The sequence below is a fragment of the Neolamprologus brichardi genome, chromosome 18, assembly GCF_056152115.1.
Source record: "Neolamprologus brichardi isolate AB-2024 chromosome 18, ASM5615211v1, whole genome shotgun sequence".
Taxonomy (NCBI): domain Eukaryota; kingdom Metazoa; phylum Chordata; class Actinopteri; order Cichliformes; family Cichlidae; genus Neolamprologus; species Neolamprologus brichardi.
This window is the reverse complement of record NC_142121.1, coordinates 12,410,707-12,430,515: the sequence shown is the minus strand read 5'-3', so window position 1 is coordinate 12,430,515 and position 19,809 is coordinate 12,410,707. Positions and strand designations below refer to the sequence as shown.

Sequence of the window (19,809 nt, the reverse complement as noted above, 5' to 3'; positions counted from 1 at the left end):
TGTGTCATTAAGAGGTGAAACGGGAGCTAAAAATGGTCTGCTTATATCCCCCCAAAAATGAACACTTGGACATCTTCAGATTAGAACCCCTGTGGTGTATTTCTTGTAAGTGTTTTTGTGTGGAGAACAATATAAAATGTTTGACTTTGGCTTTATGAGTTTCCTGTGGGGTAGTATATAATGAAATACTAGCTGTACTAAACAGATAATTGTTTTTCCATTTTCTTATCCCAGGATAATATTCATAAGACTTTCTTAGTGTTATTTAGAAACCTTAAAGTATGTTCAGGTGTGTCCCTGTAACACAGTTAACAAAGAGTTCAGCAGCTTTAGGAATAAGTGGAACCTAAAGACAGCTAACACTGTCAGATGTGATATTTTGTACCAAGCAGCTTCTAGTTTTCCAACTTGATCCAGAGCCATGTTGGCGCAGCGAGGGAACATGAGCAGTATGCTGTAAAATCATATTTATTTCCTCTCTCTGCTTTTAGCTCTTCACCTGTTTACAAAATAATAATAAGTACCTGCAAAAAAATAAAGCGTGTGAAATTTTCCACTGGACTAGATGAAAACGCAACACGCAAGAAAAGCCTTTTGTGGTCATATGTGTACTCATAGCCTTGCAAATTATACTTCCTCAAATTAATAGAGAGTCTATTTACTTGGACTCATACCGGTCGGGGAAGTAAATGAACAAAGCAACATTGTCTGCTTTGTATTTATTTAAAGCTATGCACTGTTCTAAAGACTCTCTCCTCTTATTGTACTGTCCTGCTTTTTTGTAGAAAGGATTTTGTAGTTTACAGAGCAACATGTTGCTGTACCATTTATAAAGGCAGGATAGAAATCTAGTTGTGCGCTCACTGTGTCGTACGTTACTCCAGTCAGTTGAGCTGAATGTTAATGTTTTCTAGGTACTCACAGTTTATTTATATGCCAGTCTGAGTGGCTGTGACTACTAAATGTCACAGTTAAGTTACACAGGGGTGTGCAGGCGAAGTCAGAAGTGCATGTGCGTTAGAAATTTCAATAAACAGCATATTTACAGCCTGTTAATTTAATCTGAAGAGGAATGTTCAACAGGAAAGATGCAACACCGTGTACAGTAATGGTGAGGAAGTAGAGGTTTGGACTGGTATTACTAGCTCACAAAAGTTTTTTTGTTTTTTTTCTTTTTAAATGCAACTTCCTCAAGCAAACGTGTCTTTCTGCATTCACAGAACTGCCTGATCAAGAGTGATGACGGCATGTACACAGCAGTGGTGGGAGACTTTGGCCTGGCAGAAAAGATCCCTACCAATCTGTAAGGAGGACTCAGTGATCTCAGCACATATTTACACCTGGATCATAACTAGTATTAAAAATAATAAACAGTAACTTACATGACAGAGAAGCATTTGGAGGCCGTGCTTCTGGTTTTCTACCAGTGTTACAGTCGTGCTTATTCATACTAACACTGAATCTAAATTGCGTTGTAAAAGGGGCCGGCTGTAACCGTGAAGTCATTGATAATTATCACCCAGTGTTAGCGTGATCTGTCCTTGTACCCTTTCATTCACTCACTGTTTTTAGTTTTTACATTTAGCGTGTTTGCGTCACAGCTGTTCTCATCCACCTTGTACTAGACTCAGTAATTTACAGCTGTCAAAAACCACACGTACCCCACGTACTGATCGACAAAGAGTAAGGGAAAACACTGATGAACAGAAGCACATTTAGTAGGTAAAACCGCAGGCTCTTTTTTTCTTTTTAAAACCCAGATCTAAAATTAGATTGATTTTAAGACAGATGACTCAAAACTGAAGTTTAACAAGGCTGATGTCAGCTAGTGTGTAACCAAACTGAGATATCCGTTCGCTTGTTTTATCTGGTTAAAAAAAGTTTATACAACTTCCAAGCTGTATTGGACCAGTTTTTTGCAGTAAAGTACTTGCTTGTAGTGGCTACTAACATCTCTAGGTGTGTCACATAGTTTGGTTTATGTAATTTAACTGACTGGGATGATGTGTTTGCAGGGTAGCCTTTTTAGCTTTGTCTTGATTTGTTTTAATTTATCTGCACCCCACTTCCATTTGTGTCAATGATCATATTGCTACTCCATTCAAATCCTGCTCATTGTAATGAGTGCCAGAGAATATTACAGGTCATAAGCTTAATTCCAGCCTGTTTTTTGTTTATTACTGCTCTCCACATGATTCTTTTTGTACCTTTCTGTTGTTGCTATTACAGCTAACTCACTTAGAGTCTTCCTCCTCTTCTTCCTCCTCCTCCTCATACCACTCACAGGGTTATTTACTGACACATAGGTCAGGCACTAACATTAACAGCCGCCTCTACATTTCACATTCTCTTCTTTAGTGTTTTGATAACAGTAGGATAATATCAGTGCCGGGTTCTCCTTTTTTAATCCTGCAGCAGAGTAAAGAAGGAGTGTCTCTGTTTTGTCTTTTCTAAACTATATTCAGGAGCGCTGTGCATAGAGACCAAATAATAACTTATGTAATGCTTTATGCATGTGCATATGTAAACATGTATGGGTGTTACTGTGCTGAAAGTAGCCACTCCCATTATTATTTCTTATTAAGTGGGAGAGTGCAGTTTGTCAGGAAATGATGAATCTTGGCTTGCTTAATCCAGTTTAAAAATGTATGAAGCAAAGGTCATTTAAGTGAACGAATTAGAGAGTTAAGAGAAATGTTACTATATCATTTTAAATGTCATAAAAGGTGATTAAAAGGTCTGCCTGGTAGAGTCAATACCAAAATCCATTGGTAGTAAATTAAAATAGAATGTGGTTATTTGTAATCTTATAGACCTTATAGACTTCTTTTAATAGCAGAACTCAGGAGACCTGCTGCTAGACCTTTGGGAGAGAAATATCGTCCCCTTTTTGTCCGATATGCGATTCTCGCTGCTCAAAAATACTGTGTTCTTGTTTTGTATTTTTCATTCCATGATGTACCAAATGTTTGCAATTGGTAAAAATCGGCCTGCCTGCAGTCCAGACTCTTCTATGACAAAGCCATGCTGCAGTAATGGATGCAGTATGTTTTTTAGCATTGTCTTGCTGAAATATGCAATCTCTGAAAAAGGAATGGTCTGGATGGGAGCATATGTTGCTCTACAAGCTGCATGTACCTTTCAGCATTAATGGTGAGGTTAGAGTTTGCATGTTTTAACCGATGATGTTCTATATCCATTTACTCCACTAATGCACTCAAACAGGCTTTTACTTTTTAGCACACGGGTAATATAAAGCCTCATGTTGTATTAAACATCCTTCCTTTACCCACATTGTGACCATGGTCAGGTCAGGTCTCTTCCTCGTTCTACACTCACTCTTGCCTTCCTCAAGTTAAAAACAACTCGGTAAAAATATTTTAGATCAGTGAAGCAGGAAAGCAGAGCTCTAGATTAATCTTAAAGCTGCAAAGTTTCTTACATTTTCTGGCTTTTTTACTATGATGGCATGTTGCATATAATAAATTATTCTGTGTCTGTGATGGTGTGTTTAGCGCTGAAGGAGAGAAGCTTTCGGTGGTTGGGTCTCCTTTCTGGATGGCTCCAGAGGTGCTGAGAGATGAACCCTACAATGAGAAGGTAGATGTTTATCTTTACAGCCAGTGTTGCTATGGCCTCAGACTGGATTGAACATAAACTTTGATTAGACATTGTTAGAATAGTTTTGATTAAACCTAAACAAACCCCGATGGAAACTGAATCTTCGGAACTGTTAATAATAGCAGATGATTCGCAGTTACTCTGATCTGAATTGTTAGCAGGGGCAATTTTATATTTTTATAAGCAGTCTTTCTTTGCTCTTGTGGGTATGTGTGTAAATATTAACGTCGATCTGTTTTCAGGCCGACGTGTTCTCCTATGGAATAATCCTGTGTGAAATCATCGCAAGGATTCAGGCCGACCCCGACTTCCTTCCCCGCACAGAGGTGACTGCTCATCTGCCTCGCATCACTTTTCCGATCACATGACCTTGTAGTACTAAGTCTACATGTTTGTACTGTACACAGACTAATCTTGTTGCTATACCGTGCCTCTCACCATGTGTACACAGTAAAATAGTTATTCACAGTACAAAATGAGTGTTAACCATTTTCCCACCCATTTTAGAAAAATATAAGTGGACTTCAAATATTTACTATTTATTCATCTAATGAACTTTCTCATTGTGCTTATGTCCAGGCTCTCTTTGCACAAGGCCGATGTTTACCGTTTATGATGTGAAATATGTAAAAGGCTCAGAATATAGCTGTTCAAGTTAGTTAAAACCACCCTTTTCAGTCTTATTTATAACTGCAATAGCAAAATTATGAAATGCATGTTAATAAAATACAGAAACTTTAATCACCTGTACATTTGTTTTGCACACCGTTTAACATTAAAATCCCTTACCAAGCATCTACTGTATGCAAGTTGGCATGAACTCATTAAGAATGATAACTGGTCAAAAGGGTAATCCTTTGCATTTCAGTTTGAATTGTGCCCTTAAGCCGGGCTTACAAGTGAATCCAAGTTAATAATAAAGCAGCTGATTATTAGTTCTTGATGGTCTAAAGCAAAAGAAAACTTGGCAGCCAGCAGGATCATGTCAGAGGGATTAGTTTGACATGAAGCTGGCTTTGGCAGCTGAGTTACAGTATGTCAAACATCTGCTGAAGTGCTGTCAGTCTCCGTCTTTATCCCACTGTTAGAATATGAATTTCCTGTTTGTTCTTCATGTATTTCAAACCTCTTTGTCCCTCTCGCTTCGCCCTCCTGACCAGAACTTCGGCCTGGACTATCACACGTTCCAGCACATGGTTGGAGACTGTCCGCCTGACTTCCTCCAGCTGGCCTTTAACTGCTGCAATGTGAGTCCATTATACAACCTCATTTTTTGTAATTTCAGAAATAATAAAACTTTAAAGCAGGATTCAAATAATCCAAGTAGTGTCTGTGAGGCTTCAGGCTGCTCTAAAGGCTCGGTTTCGAAATTTTTTCCTACTATTTAAATCAGTATGATGTCAAAAAAAGAGCAGATATCTGTCATATAGCCATTTGAGGCCCACCAACCTGCTCTTCGGTCCTTGTGTTTGCAACCAGCAACCAATCGGAATAAAGTTGGCTTGATAATGGTAGAGAAGCTAACATCGTTTATGTCAGACCAAGTGAAATGAGCGACTTCATCAAAACCCATGAGATAAACTGTGATTCATTTAAAGTGGCTCTTTTAAAGTCCAATAAACAGCTTAGGTTTATTTTAAGCATAAAAACATGTTGTTGTTTACTGGGAGATGTACGCGGTCATTGCTTATCGATTTCCAATCCTCTGCTTTCCATCTTGTGCAACAAACATTTAGGGCTGCTTATCTCTGACCAGCATTTACAGGAAGTAAACAAAACATAACTGTTAAATATTTAAAATTCAATAGAAAAAAAATGAATGTGCTTGTTAGCACTAGTTCACTGATAATAAACACCCACTGTCTGCTTGTGAGAAAACAGCTTGCAGGCAGCAGTAGCTTTAAAGTAGCTCGTAAAGTTGAGGCTTCAGTCTGTTTTTATAATGTGTTTACCACAAACTCTGCTATGTTGAGACAACATTTCCCAATTGGCTTTGTCCTGGAGTTTCGACTATTTTATTTCTAATTAGTTAAGTAACGTTCATTCCCTTTTTCAGAAATAAAGGGGCAATCTGATTATGTGAATAATCGGATTTAGCTTCCTCTCCAGAAGGGGTTCTGTTCTCTAAAAGCAGACCCACTCACTTGGCACGTTCTGCTTTTCTTAAGTCATATACTGGTTTGTTGTAAAAGTATCTAAAATAAGCAGCAAGTAAATGAAACCATAAAATCAAATATATTTGCTTATAGACTTTAAATGAGATTTTGCTACTTTGTTTTACTCACATGATCACTGAACTGAAAACACGAGTACTTTTTCACTAAAGTTAATTACAACCACAGATGATGAGAGCATTAAAGATCTTACAGCACCCTGCTGATTAAGACTAGATAGGCCTCTTCTATCCCTTCTCATCCTTATCTCTTGTCTTGCTTTTATCATCCTTATCCTTCTTCAAGTCTGTCTCTTTCTGGCATTTCCTTGTGACTTCTTTTGCACTTCTTTGACAGTTAAATAACATCTTTTAGCAACACTTTCATTTTTTTCACACTTTGTATTTCATCCCAGCTGCCCATTGCCAATTTCTTCTTCTTCCATCTGCCTCCCCTTGTTTCTCTTGCTTTTATTTTGCCTCTCAGCTTTATCATTTTCATTTTGATTTCATCAATTTCTATTCTCATAAATTCAGTCAGTCACTATTCTTGGAAAGGAGGGGCTTTCTACATAGGGGAATTTTCTCATAGGGATTTTTAGCTAGAGCCAAACGTTAATCAACGGCTGTATGATTAAAAGATTAATGATGATTAATTGAGCACGTTTGAGTTTACATTTCTGTCACACAGGGTGACTCATGGCCTTTAATGTAAGGATATGATTGTACTTGTATGTGCTGGCACCACCCAAAGGTAAATCTAATTCTTAGCCATAAAAGAAACATTTTATTACTCGATTTTATTGCTAAGGACATTTAGCGGTTCATTTTACTACTTGTCTTAGTATTATACCACAGTCTGCTGAGCAACTGAACATTTCCTAACTAGAGTGCCAATAATATTATAAAACCATCCTTTCTTTGTGCCACTATAGCACCAACCTGTAAACTACAGTTTAAGGGTTTTGGTGTCATCGAGTAATGTAATGTGAACTATAACACTGTTACATAATCAGTTTTCATGTTAAGATAAATGCAATTCTGTGTGTGTGTTTCCCTTTACCTAGAAAATAATTTACAAAGTGCAACCTTTGATAATGTTTATTACTGTCACTATCAGCCTTCTCCATATCTCCTTTTTCTTCTCCTTTAGATGGATCCTAAACTCCGTCCATCCTTCTCAGACCTCGTCAGGCACCTCGAGGAGATTTTCGCACGCCTTAAAGTTGAAGATATGGAGCACGAGTGTGTCCCGCTCACTGGGGACAATGACAAGAAAACCATAGCCAAAGGTAACAGTCCCCCCTCCCACCCTCACATAAAACTTCAGCTTCACAGTCCATAAAGGCCACGTCGTTTTATTTACACGAAGATGGTTGTAAATTCCTGCAAGGGGAGGTGAAAGGAGGGGAAACTGTAAGCAAACAAGGCAACAGAAATTTCCCCCACCTCGCCCTTGCCACTTACAACAGTACAGACTCTGCTTGTCTTATCTTCTCAGCCTGTCAACTATTTCACCATTTATCCAATGTCCAATCCAACTCTTCTTTTTCCTCCTAACACCACAGTGCTTCTCATCTCAAAGCAAACGGTCACTTACAAAGGTGCTGTTTACACTGCCCTCACCCTAAACATACAGCCAGGCTTGCTCAGGCCAGATTTTGCTCCTTCCAAACAGCCGTGTAATAGCCCTTATTTCACTGACGTCTGTATTCACTATTATCGCACTCAAGCGAGCTATTTAAAGTGCATCATGTTAACATTTATCTGAGTGTCCGTATCACTGACCCAGACCTTTAACCGTGAATCACTTTGATTCCTGAAAATATAAACTTCATCCACGGTAGAAGAGGAAATTTGGTCAGAGATCAACATTCCTGCTTGAGACACTTAATCCATGCAGGTCCAGGTTTCACTTCTAATTTGGTCCCACGTAGAGCCGCCTGCATGTCTGACACATCATGGAGTCATGAGGAGCCAGTAATGATTTTGTTTAGGCAAGCCCCAGAGCTCCCCCCCTTCCCCACTACATGTTATGTCACAGCTGTGACATAAAACATTTATACAGCTGTCAAGTTTATTGTTTTCTTTTTATCCGATGAAGGTGACAGAACATATAAAACGCAGTCTTATCCTGCTGGCATGAGGGTGATCCCTCATGTAGCTGTTACTGTGTGGAAAACAGGGCCTGACTGTGACACCTCTCATCAGCTGTTGGTTGTTACATCATAAACTTCCTTTTTGCCATTCCTCCACCCCTCTATGTACCCATCATCCTCCTCCACCTCCTCCATCTCCCTCTCTCTGCTGATAACATCAATGTTTCCCGAGACCAGGGTCGCCCTGACAGTAGGAAATGTTTCTGTTGCATAACGAAAACGTAAAAGCCAAATATTTTTCCAAAGTAGCCTTTTTTTAGTCCACATGAGTAAAAAGAGTTTCCTGGAATAAAGGAGACACCTGGGGTGCACTACAAGCTTTGAGAGGAGCTCGTTTGTTTAGATATATTTATGCTATGCTTGGAACCGTCTCAGTACTTAACATATTAAAATATTTATACAAGTAAAATCTTTGTTTTTGAACAATGTTTAACAACCACCGGCGAGACTGTTTCTTAATCCTCCTGCTTTTCCTGCCATGATTTCACACACCACCGAAAACGTGTGTTTAAATAATCTCATGCAGCGCCTTGGGAAACTGTTAACATACAGGCTTTGATGGAGTATCTGCATACACGGCCTTTAGCCTATTCTGCCATCTAGTGGTTTTAAAATATTCCTGCTTCACCTTCAGTATGGCTGTATCGAAAGAAAACTGAAATACACTTCTGTATATTCTGTAGATTTTATGTAAGATGATCACAGAAAGCTCTTGTTCTCTTCATTTAAGGGGAGAAGATCCAAGGCTTCAAGCGAGGGAATCCTCTTGGTTTCCAGAACGATAAAATCCCTCCTAAATCACCCCGCCCCAGACGAAACATCTGGCTCAGCCGCAGCCAATCGGACGTCTTCTCCTGCAAGCCAGGAAGAAAAGTCAATGTCCAGGACCCTTACTATAACCCCCCTACTGCCAAGAGAGCCTCCAAAGCCCGCAAGATCAACCCTTTTACAGCCCGAGAAGATCTGTGCGGTGGGAAGATTAAGTTTTACGATGTGCCCAGCAAGTCTGTCTTCTCCCTGGTGTTTGACCTCCACTCGCCACCTGGGAGTGTGTTCAGTAACCAACCGTGCGCTCTCGGGCCTGGAGGAGCCCAACAAGAGGTGTCTTATTACTGGCAGCAGCTGCCGGGAAGACAGTGTCACTCCTTACCGGTATCGCCCCAGCTTCCTCGCTCTGAGATCTTCCACCTCGCCGCTGCTGTTAGCACCAACAACGGTTCTGTTAACTGTAACTCCAGTCAGCTGTCCACAACTCTTCCAGGTGAGCTCAGCGAATGTTTGTGGAAAGATAAAAGATGAGCTTCAAGTAGAAAACAATCAACTAAAATTAGATTTTAGCACTTTGTGGCTAATGGTCCCTCTTTGAAGTGACATGTCAGGGACATTTGTGATTAACCAAGCAGTTTGCATGTAGCATGCAGCAAGCATTGTAAATAAATAACATTTTTAATTGCTGAGTGTTTAAGTAACTCTTTGCTTTGCAGTTTAAATTCTAAGCTAGAGGATTGTGAACTCATAATATGCTTCTTTTCAGCTAAGAGTGCACCATACATGAGGCGAGTAAGGTGATGATAACCAGAAATAAGAAACTCGTGTTCAGTGCTGCTTTTGAGCAGGAGAAAAGATCATGGTTTTAAATAAGAGGATAACACGTTATCTTCTGTCAGTGATGACCACAGTAATGACCAAACCATGTGTGTCATATTATTACATTACCTGTTCACTTTTAGGTTACTGTAACAGACATGAGTCATCATCTGTGAAGTCAGTTTCATTCAGTCTGTTTCATATAAATGAAACAGTGTGGGCCATTTCATTCTGCAGGAGCAGGAACAGAACAGTGTGTAATTATTAAGGCGAGTTTCCTCGTTCATCAGTTTTTGCTCCTTTAGTGTAGGTTGACAAGTTAATGCGATTATTTAAGTGTACATCTTTTGGGATGCATAAGAAAACAATTTGAGTTCCAGTGCAAAGAACACTGGAACAAGGACCATTACCATATCGATATGGTAATGGTCCTAGATGGTCCCACATAATTAGTAGCTAAAGTTTGGAAACTTGCATGGTTTAAATGATAAGCATGAGGTTGATGAATAACATGCAATATTTGTCTGCAGACGCCGTGTGTGACCTTATTAAAGTCGTCCTTTATGATCTCAAAATAAGAATGCACTTTGAATGTCGGACAGGAAATTCCAGTGGCAATCAAATAGAGCAGCCATGTAACTGATAGTAGCTTTCCATGACTTAGTGTCACTGATTTACCCTATTTACACAAGTTTATGTTTAGCCATAGATCAACATGTGTATCCTATTCATAGTGAGAGAAATCTGTGTTCGTCTGATCAACAACACTGCATCCAAACTACTTCAGATTTGGTTTGATGAATTATCAGGAGCCCGAGTTAAGTGCACTGCTGAGTTTGATGCTGCTTGGATGAAGGATGTGACAGACACACACACACACACACACAGACACACACAGACTATTTTTGTTGCTGTTCTTTTTACAAAACAGTAACTTTATGATTACCTATGTGTGATGCATTAATGGACATCTGTAAATTGTAGCTACAAAAAGTTAAACTCAACATGATTTACAAGTACAGCAGTCTTTTTGTTGTAACCTTTTATCCTTACTCTTTCGGCTTTTTTTTTTCCCCAGGTACTAACTCACGGTCTGATGCAGGCCAAATGGGAAATGACATCCGGCAAAAGGTGGCGCTGAGCAGCTGGGCGAAGAAATATGTTGTGGTTGAAATCCCACCCTACTGCGGGCAGAGAAGAGGGGAGGACGACGGGGAGGTAGAGGGAAGTAAGGAGGACTCGTTAGGGGAGAGCTGGTCTCCGATGATCCCCAGCAGTGAGAGAGACAGTGGTGAGGCCATGGACTGCTCGAGCAGCCCGGAGGACGAGCAGGAATGGGAACGGGGGACAAACACATGCCCAATGTAATGCACCCGCGCAAAATGCGTCAACACACTGAGGTGGTGGAAAAGAAAGCGGGGAGGACTCTGACTCCACAGAGGCAGCCGAAAACGGCTTTTAAAAGTAGACTGGACACATTTCAAATTTCTTTGGAGAATAAAAGATAAAAGGAAAAATCACTTGATTGTGATCTTTCAAGTGAATGTATCACCTGTTGACTCAATCAAGCACACTTGATTTGGATAAATAATTATTGTTCAAAGTTTCCACCCAGGTGTGAAAGTCAACAATAGCACAAAAAGCTTTTTATCAACACAACGGACCCTCTGCATAGAGATTATTTTTCTGAAAAGGTTGTTTATATTTAATATTGTGAGATGTCGATTTTTTTTCTTTTTCCTCTAGTCAGTGTTTTGTCTATGAGGAGAGGTATTGAAGAGCCATTGTGTTGTGTTTAGGTTTTGATACTTTTTGTGTTCATTGAGAAACAAATGCTTATACTGAATCAAAAACCCCCGCATCAGATTTACAAGACCGTACGCTGATATTCAGATGAGAACGTGCCTAAAAGCACTCACGAGACAGATGTTTAATCTCTCCCCCAGGAGAAAAGGGTGACAGAGTTAAGGGTTTGTCAGTGATTTCTCTGTGAAATTGGGAAAAGGGTGGTTCCTCACTGCTCATTCCTGCCAATTTAAAAAAACAACCTGGTGTCAGGCGACTGAAATCTTTAAGGAGCATTTCTTGTTCTTTTGACATTTTTTAGCCCGCTAACTTAAAAGAACAGAAAAAAGAGGAGAGATAAACTAGTCAAACGAAAGCCAGCCAGTCTAAGCATTTTTTAGAACATAGATATTGTAATAAATGTCTTGTACATTTCTGGACTTAAAAGTTGCTGTCAGGCCAGATTTCCAAAACAGTCCCTCCAAAAAAGAAGCAAGCCAAAACACAAGTTATTTACTTGGATGTGTTCCAACTCAAGACAAGTTTAAAGCCACACGATGCAAATTTTAAAGAGCAAAATTTAAATAAAAAGCCAAATCTGAGATCATACCACCACAAAGACTGAAAATCCTTCCATGCTATGCACTGAATTATCCCTGGATTCAGAAGGATATCTGGATCTAGCTTCATATACATCTCAAAAATATATCACAACTCTGTCTCCCAGTTTTGATCATGTAAAGTTTTGATGCAAAGTTTCCAGTTTTTCGCCATCTCTCGCTCTAGATTTGTATGAACTCCAAAAATGAATCACTCCTGAGTTTGCCAGGTCTCACCACTGATTTAAAAAAAAAAAAAGAAGGGAAAAAAGAAGATAAAAATAATAATATTAAATAATCCGTCCATAATATTTGAGTGCTTCTACTAGCAGACGAACCATCCAGTGTGTGACGGGTTTGAAGTAACCTTCAAGTAACCTGCTTCCCACTTTACTCTTCTGATTAAGTATTACAGGATGAAGCTACTGAAGCATAATTAAATCCACTTTAAGGTTGATAATTGTAGCAAATGTTGGTAAACTATAGAAAGACGAGTCTTACGTCAGACTTATAAAAAAACAGGATTACTGTAAGTCATACAAACAGTGTTATCAAACAGTCCTTACAGATTTGTGCGTTGTCAGAAACTTTTCATGGTGGTATTGTTTTAACATTGCTGATACTGGAATCACTTTACTTAAAGGACTCAGTTGATGATTGGGTTTAAATATGTTTTCCAGTTTAACGTCATAACCTGGAGTTTCAAAGTCTTTCATGGGGACTTTCTGCTCTAGTGGAGGGAAAACATTTAGGCAACAGGAAGTGCCGCAAATAAATGCAGTTGTTATTTGGTAAAACTGAATAATTACAGCGTACAGTACAGATTTTTTTTAAAGCTGCTAACATTTGGTTCGGTTTGTTTAATGAACTATGAGACCCTGTGACTTGTTGTACTTTACACTCCACTGAATGTCTGATTTGAATCAGTCGTCTTTAGTTTTTCCATCTCCACTTTAATGAGTATTAAAATCCTTGTAAGCGTCTATCCGAACAGCTCTCAGTGTACAAACTAAATGCTCATAAAGATTAGATTCATAGTGTTGAACATCAACGCCGGTATTTTTTCCTTCGTGTGGCTTTTGTTGCATTCTGCTGATCTCAGTCTGATCCCTCTAATAAGAACTAAAATGCACACGTAGAGTGATATATACAGTCCTGTCCTATCACTACTCCTCTATGCAACTTTTAGCACAGTTTTACAGGATAAAAGATCTAATTTCATATTTATATTGAAAAAAAGTAATGTCTTACCTTTGTATATTTGTGTAAAATGTTTGTGGTACTTGCCTTGTCGAATACAGATTAAGATGTTTTTTGTTTTTCTGATTGAATAACGAGTTTGCCTGAGTTTTTCTTGTCTTACTTCAGGATGACTCCCGTCACCCTCAGAACTCACACTTCACATTCCAGAGCCTATTTTAGCTTTCAGAAAAGGTCAACCAATCAGTCTTTTATCAGTTTATAATCACCAATAACCCTAACAAGCATCACTGGGGTTGGAGGAGGAAGCTAGAGTACCTGAAGTACACGGGCAGCATGGGAACATTGAAACTCTAGACAGATTCAAACCCAGGAACCTTCTTGTTGTGAGGCATTCGTGCTGACCGCTGCACCATCCTAAGCGAGATCTGTTTCTAAAATAAATGAAACTTCCCAATTTGATTTCCATGCCCGGAGACTGAAGACAAGCGATGCCAAAAGATGGTTAGTTTAATTCTCATGAGTCATATATTTAAATAAAGCAGTTCTGACATTTTCCAAAATCCTTCAAGTCTAATCTGGTTACATTTCTTTCAGTTTACTGAAATGTATTTATTGTAATGAGCAGTAATAGCCGTCCATCTGCAGGTTATCCAGTTCAGGGTCATAGGCCGAGAGACTTATCCCAGCTGTCACAGGGTGGGAGGCGGGGTACGGCCTGCAGAGGTCGCCTTTCTGTTTTATTACCAGTAACATTCAATAAAATTCAAATCAAACTTAATCCTCGATTGACTGTTTGTAAAAATGTGACCTAGAGGTTTAAACATACCACAGTTCCTACTTTAGTTTGCAGTTGTAAGAAGCTTTTTAAAACATACCTAATTTATAATCAAATGATTTCCAGCTTATAAAAACACTGACATTGTGCTTGAAAATGTAAAAACAACAACATGGGAGGGGAGGGGGTGTAGGGATTACTGCTTTTGTTAGAACCAGACAATCTCTTCTTCTACCCTCTGACGGCCCATCAGTTTTTTTGGTACTTCTTTGACTTACCTCCAGCACAAGTAACTCTGATGTTTAGTGGAAACACCAGACACCGATCTAATCTCTGATAGGGCTGAGATGTGTTCAAAGATGGGTTCAAGGACCAAGTTCAAATGCAGAGCAACTTTATTTACTTTTCAAATTTGCAGTTTGGGCTCCGCAGGAAAAAACTTATCAGGATTAAATTAGCATAAGTTACATGTAATAACAAAGGCAATGAATATGAAATTGGTAATTTAGGAAAAACAACACGGTTGAAGATGAAGAGAGAAGAATGGGAGATAGAAAGCCTCTTTAGCTTTTCATTAGCCTCGCATTAAGGCTGATGGATTAACACATAAAGCTACGTTTCATGAGTCTTTAAGGTGATTTGAAACCAGTAATTAAAAGGATTGAAGCTAGCATTAGTACTGCAGTCTGATCACAGGCTGTATATGAAAGATTGACATATCCTTCAGGTCTGAATTTTAAGCCATTGGAGAAGTGCTTTAAACCTGCATTCTTTTTAAAAGCCAGTAGAGGGCGACTCTAAAAAAAGAACTCCGTTTTACTCGGTTTGTGACCTCAATAAACATTTCATAAACACTGAGTTTATGTCTCACTGAATAAATTTGTTCCTAGTTGGAGTAAAACAGATGTGTTATACAGGGCATGTTTGAGGAGTTGATGAGTTTATTTCCACCCTTTACTCACCACAGCTGGTTTAAAAAAAGAAAAATAAACATAAAAAGATAAAACACTTAATAACAACTTTCCACAATCCATCTTTTCCATGCAGCCTGTGTGGCGCCTGACGGAAACACATTAGCCGGGCCATAAACTTGACTGTAGTTTTATAATTCTGTACCACTCAGTCTAAAATTATGTGTATATGTAACATCACGAAAACAAAAGCAATTATAAAAGCCATGAAAATGTTCTCCACACGGGCAGCGGTTGTATAAAATAAACGTTATAAGTGTGCTGTTTTCTGATGAGACTTGAGGCTGGAGCGCTGGGTGAAGCACTTCCCGCACAGCGAGCACTCGTAGGGCTTCTCCCCGCTGTGGACCACCGCGTGTCTGATGAGGTTGCACTGTTTGGTGAAGCTCCGGCCGCACTGCATGCAGCTGAACGGCTTCTCGCCCGTGTGACTCCTCAGGTGCTCTTTGAGCTGGCTGAACCTGGTGAAGCTTTTGTCGCAGTACGTGCAGCTGAACCGCTTCTCGCCGAGCCCGGACCTCCAGGGCGTCCTCATCCTCCTCGCCAGGCTCAAACTGCTTCCAACTCTGTGTGTGGCGAAGGGGCCTGCGGGGTTCGGCCCAGTCCGGCCCTCGTCTGGATTACTCGTTTGAGTACAGCTCTGTAACTGTTGAGGAATCAAGGTGGGATCTGTGGAGTTAATCTGAGATGCAGAGTTTTGTCCTTCCTCTGACTGTGGCCTCTTACATCCAAAACTTCTGCCTCGTCTTTTCAGTCGTGCGGAACTCAGCACAACAGAATTTAATTTCCCAACAGAGTGAACTCTGGGTGCCACATCCTCCAAATGCAACAGGGCTGAAGATGCAAATGCAGCAGGAATCTGCTCAAACTGCTGCCCGGTGTACGGGACACCTGGGTCCCCCGTGTCTCTGCACACGCTGGATGGCCACAGCTGCCCCTCAGCTGTCTCTGTCACAAACGTGTGGGCTGAACCGAGTGGAGCTGCGTCCTCATCCGCCTCTTCCTCTTTCTCATGTTTCACTACGAGTTCGATATCATTTTGGCCGCTGTTCAGCTGCTGTTCTGGGAAAATGCTGTAGCCGTCTACTTGGGAAACCAGATCTTCAGAGAGGGCCGGGTTTTCAGCCGAGTGGTAAAGCTCCGCAAAGCTGTCGCCCTGGGCAGGTTTTGTTGTGTCGAAATACGGCTGATGCTCGGCTCCAGAGACTAAAGAGAGCACATTACCAGAGAGATGCCTTTAATCATTTAGAGCAAAGGTGTCAAACATAAGGCCAAGTCTCCAGAGTCACCCCACTGGACAGCTTTGGAAAATGTAAAGGAGGGTGTAAATTTTTCATATATTTATTTTCATATATTTCTGTATTTTCATAAATTTGACAGCTTGCCCTACTATTAAAGCTCTTCCCTGTGGCTATCCATATTACACCAATGTAATTTAGTAATAATTAAACAATTAAATTAGAGAAAATCTCCTGTTTTTTCATTTTTTCCAAAGTAAAACACATAAATGTGGACAAAAACTTTCTGCTTTATTACTACAGGACAGTCTGAACAATGATCATTTTACACATTTATTTCTTACAACTCAATCCCAGAGTCAAGCAGATAGATTTATTTTATTAAGCACAGCAGCTGCTAGGTAAAATTGTGCTTCTTTTTCCTCATATTGTGATATCTCAGGGATTAAATGGGCAGTTAAACCTCTTTGCACCAATAGAAAGGGAAGTTTCACTGGTCTGACCCACTTGGCCTCTGAGTTTGACATCCCTGATTTATAGTCGGCAAATAACAGTTTGGCTCATTTGAAACTAATTTATAGTTGTAATTCTTATCAGATCATATCCTGGGCTTTGAATTCAGTGCAACGCTGTTAAACTGCAAACCTACACAATAATTTGTCTGTAAACTGAACCATGTGTGTAGCATCAGCTCTGGTGCACATTAGCACACATACATATTAATTTGTACTCAGGCTTCTCATCTTATGACCTGTATATAAACAGTGCATTTATTTACCTTTACAGCTTAACTAAGTAAAGTAAAGTATTCCTTGTGCCTGAATGAAAAGTTCCTCTTAAACATCACATTGTTTTATTTCTTCACTATTAAAGGTGTGGACTCACTCGGTCTGTCCTCTGCATCATTTTTCCACATATCCTCTTCTGCACACTCCTCTTTGATCCGTACGTGATCAGGCCCATTAGCAAGCTCCACGGCCTCAGCACACTGCAACAGCAGGCTCAGGGTTAGTGCTTAAATAAGATGACACATGCACTGCGTGGTCAAGCAAATGCATCAGTGCTTATATGCAAGTTGTGCTAGTAGAGCTCTAGCCTATCTACAATGAGGTTAAATAAGGTTAACATCACAAAGTTATAAAGTTTTGTACTTATGAGTCAATATAAAATAATTATTACATATATTCTAATTTACTTTCCTGTGTTTCTATCTTAAGGATATAGGTTTTAAAAAAAAACTTCCTTAAAGCAACTGGTTCCTCGCTGAGCCTGGTTCTTCCTGTAAAAACTGAGTTTTTCCTTCCCACTGTTGCCATTCATAGGGGGTCATATGATTGTTGGGTTTTTCTCTGTGTATATTACTGTAGGGTCTACCTTATAATATAAAGCCCCTTGAGGCAACGGTTGTTGTGATTTGGCTGTATAAATAAAACTGAATTGAATTGAATTGAACTGAACCCAGACTGGGAGCTGGTTCCACAAGGGGATTGGGCTCTTCTAGTTAAAGGCTCTGTCTCTCACTCTCACTTCTGGAACTTCTATGAATGGGATAATATGGTGCACTGGTATAATAGTCGTACCCTACCTGCTGGGGTTGATCTGGAGCCTGAGCTTCCACCGGTGTGTCCCAATGTGAGCTCTGAGTTTCTTTGTTGAGAACTACTTTGACCAGAGGAGAGAATCTCCCGGCTGATGGATTGTTAAACACTAAGAGAGAAGATCACACAAAACTGTCAGTTATAAACAACAAAGACGTGACTCCTCAGCATCTCTCAGGCAGGTGTCCCCACCTTTTCTCCTGGCCCTCATCCGGCTCTTCCTCAGCTCTGCCTCCATCACCTCACACTTGCTCTTCAGCAGGTCGATGTCCCGCCGGCTCTGGCTCACCTCCAGCCTGAGCACCGTGCAGCTCTGGTCCACACGCCGGTTTATCTCAGCTACAGCCGCCTTGGCCAGGACTTCCATGACGGACAGCAGCTGACTCTGGAAGTCGCAGCTCTCCATCTCGCACCGGTTTTAGCTCCTTGTTACAGCACAAATAAACGTTTTAAGCTGCACACGTCTACGCGCGCTGTGTGTGAATCTGTGTGAAAGTATTAGAGCAGTGCATCCATCACCGAAGTACAGCGGCAGACGTATCTGCAGGTTCTTCCGCGTATGCTAGAGGGACGCTTGTTTTTAGTACCTCTGTGATACAGACAGACGGTCAAGACTGAATCCTCTAAGAAAATTCATGCAAAAAACAACAAGCCGATAAATGCGTCTGTGCGTGTTTAAAAATGTAGTTTCCACCATTACAGGAAGTACTTAAACGACACACCAAACTCACTTGCAGCCACAGGTGACGTTGTGCTATTACCGTAATTATTACATACAAGCGCACTGCGCGTGTAGCAGGTGTGATTGCGGGGGACTGATGATTATTATTTATTTTAATAATAATCATTTATTATGATTATTTATTATTTATGTGTAACTCCAATTACAATATGCTGTAACCTAGCTACTACCTTTATAAACAGCCAGATATGGACTTAACTGTACGTACAACAACTGACTTTTTTACGAGATACAGATGTCTGACATATTACATGTGTAATATGACTTTTAAATTTTTGGAGGGTTCGTTTTTAGGCATGATTTAGGTTGTCATGTGCATTTAGTGCAAAGATTAAAGTGATTGGCCCGCAAAAGCCACAAGGAAAGAAGCTCCTCCTTTCTCTGTAGCTTCAGTGTGCGTAGCATGGCTGATATGGCCAAAGGAGCATTTTTCTGCTGTTTCAATACTTTTATTCTAAGAAGAGACATAACCTTCCTGTAGCATTTATAAACACATCTGAAAAGAAAGAAAGAAAGAAAGAAAGCCATAAGAAATGTAACAGCCAATTTAAGCAGTGAAAAAATTATGATAACAAAAAAAAAAAGAGAGAGAAAGAAAAACATCATTAACATTGGGTTACAGTTACTAATATAAACCACTCTCTGTCCAGGTTTTATCCCTAAGTTTTCATCCAAACTTTGAGACACTCCACCTTAGATGAAACAGCTCACTGCAAATAAGCATTAAGTTTTTATGAGTGATCGGCTTCACCCTGTAATCAACTCTTATAGGATGGTGTTGATTATACTGGTCTTTATATACTATCTTTTGGAAGAATGGTGATTGTCCAGTAGAGTTCACGAGACTTGTACAGTCAATCAGTGGGCATGCGGTGGCCCAGCAACTTACTAACACACTTTTCCTTGTTTTTCCTTTAATTTGTCCTGTATGCTTTTTCTCTATAGTCTAATCATCACATAAAATTATTCTGAAAAAAGTTATGCAATTAAGGTGAAAATAAATAAATAAATAAAAACTATCATGGTGTGAATGACACAGGAACACACAAAGGCAGGCTAACAGAGACAAAGGAGGGGTTATGTAAACCCACACGAGTAGGTATAGTAGAAACACCAGGGTAAACAAGATGCAACTGAAACTAATTAGAACAAAAACAAAACAAGTTTAACTAATGACTAAGAAAACAAAACAGAAAGTAACTAAATGGGGAATCCCACGACGAAGACAAAATCTTGAGGAGGCAAGAAGAAAAGAAACATAAGAAATCAAATTTAGATAAAATTAATAGATTGCTTTTTAAATAAAACACACAGTCTTGAACTGAGGCTAGCAGCAAGTATACACTAACCCCCCCCCCCCCCCCCCCCCCCCCCCCACA

At 39.9% G+C, this 19,809-nt stretch overlaps 2 protein-coding genes across 2 annotated transcripts in view; one reads left to right on the top strand and one right to left on the bottom strand.

Annotated features, from left to right (window-relative positions):
- tesk2 (testis associated actin remodelling kinase 2) overlaps positions 1–13,237 on the top strand; it is a 34,810-nt gene extending 21,573 nt beyond the window's left edge. The window contains exons 7-13 of the mRNA XM_087831533.1: positions 1,221–1,303; positions 3,516–3,600; positions 3,864–3,947; positions 4,782–4,868; positions 6,927–7,065; positions 8,663–9,193; positions 10,598–13,237. Coding sequence (XP_087687659.1) covers positions 1,221–1,303; positions 3,516–3,600; positions 3,864–3,947; positions 4,782–4,868; positions 6,927–7,065; positions 8,663–9,193; positions 10,598–10,887 — 1,299 coding nt within the window. The 3' untranslated portion in view covers positions 10,888–13,237. The remainder of the gene's footprint in view (positions 1–1,220; positions 1,304–3,515; positions 3,601–3,863; positions 3,948–4,781; positions 4,869–6,926; positions 7,066–8,662; positions 9,194–10,597) is intronic.
- A 1,013-nt stretch (positions 13,238–14,250) lies between these two features.
- On the bottom strand, positions 14,251–18,409 carry si:ch211-155e24.3 (uncharacterized). Its single transcript, XM_006792358.3, has 4 exons — positions 17,881–18,409; positions 17,676–17,797; positions 16,976–17,078; positions 14,251–16,058 (listed from the first exon to the last, which is right to left on the bottom strand). Exons 1-4 carry the CDS (start codon positions 18,092–18,094, stop codon positions 15,103–15,105), a joined length of 1,395 nt encoding a protein of 464 aa, XP_006792421.1. The 5' UTR covers positions 18,095–18,409; the 3' UTR covers positions 14,251–15,102.
- Between the last annotated feature and the right edge of the window lie 1,400 nt (positions 18,410–19,809).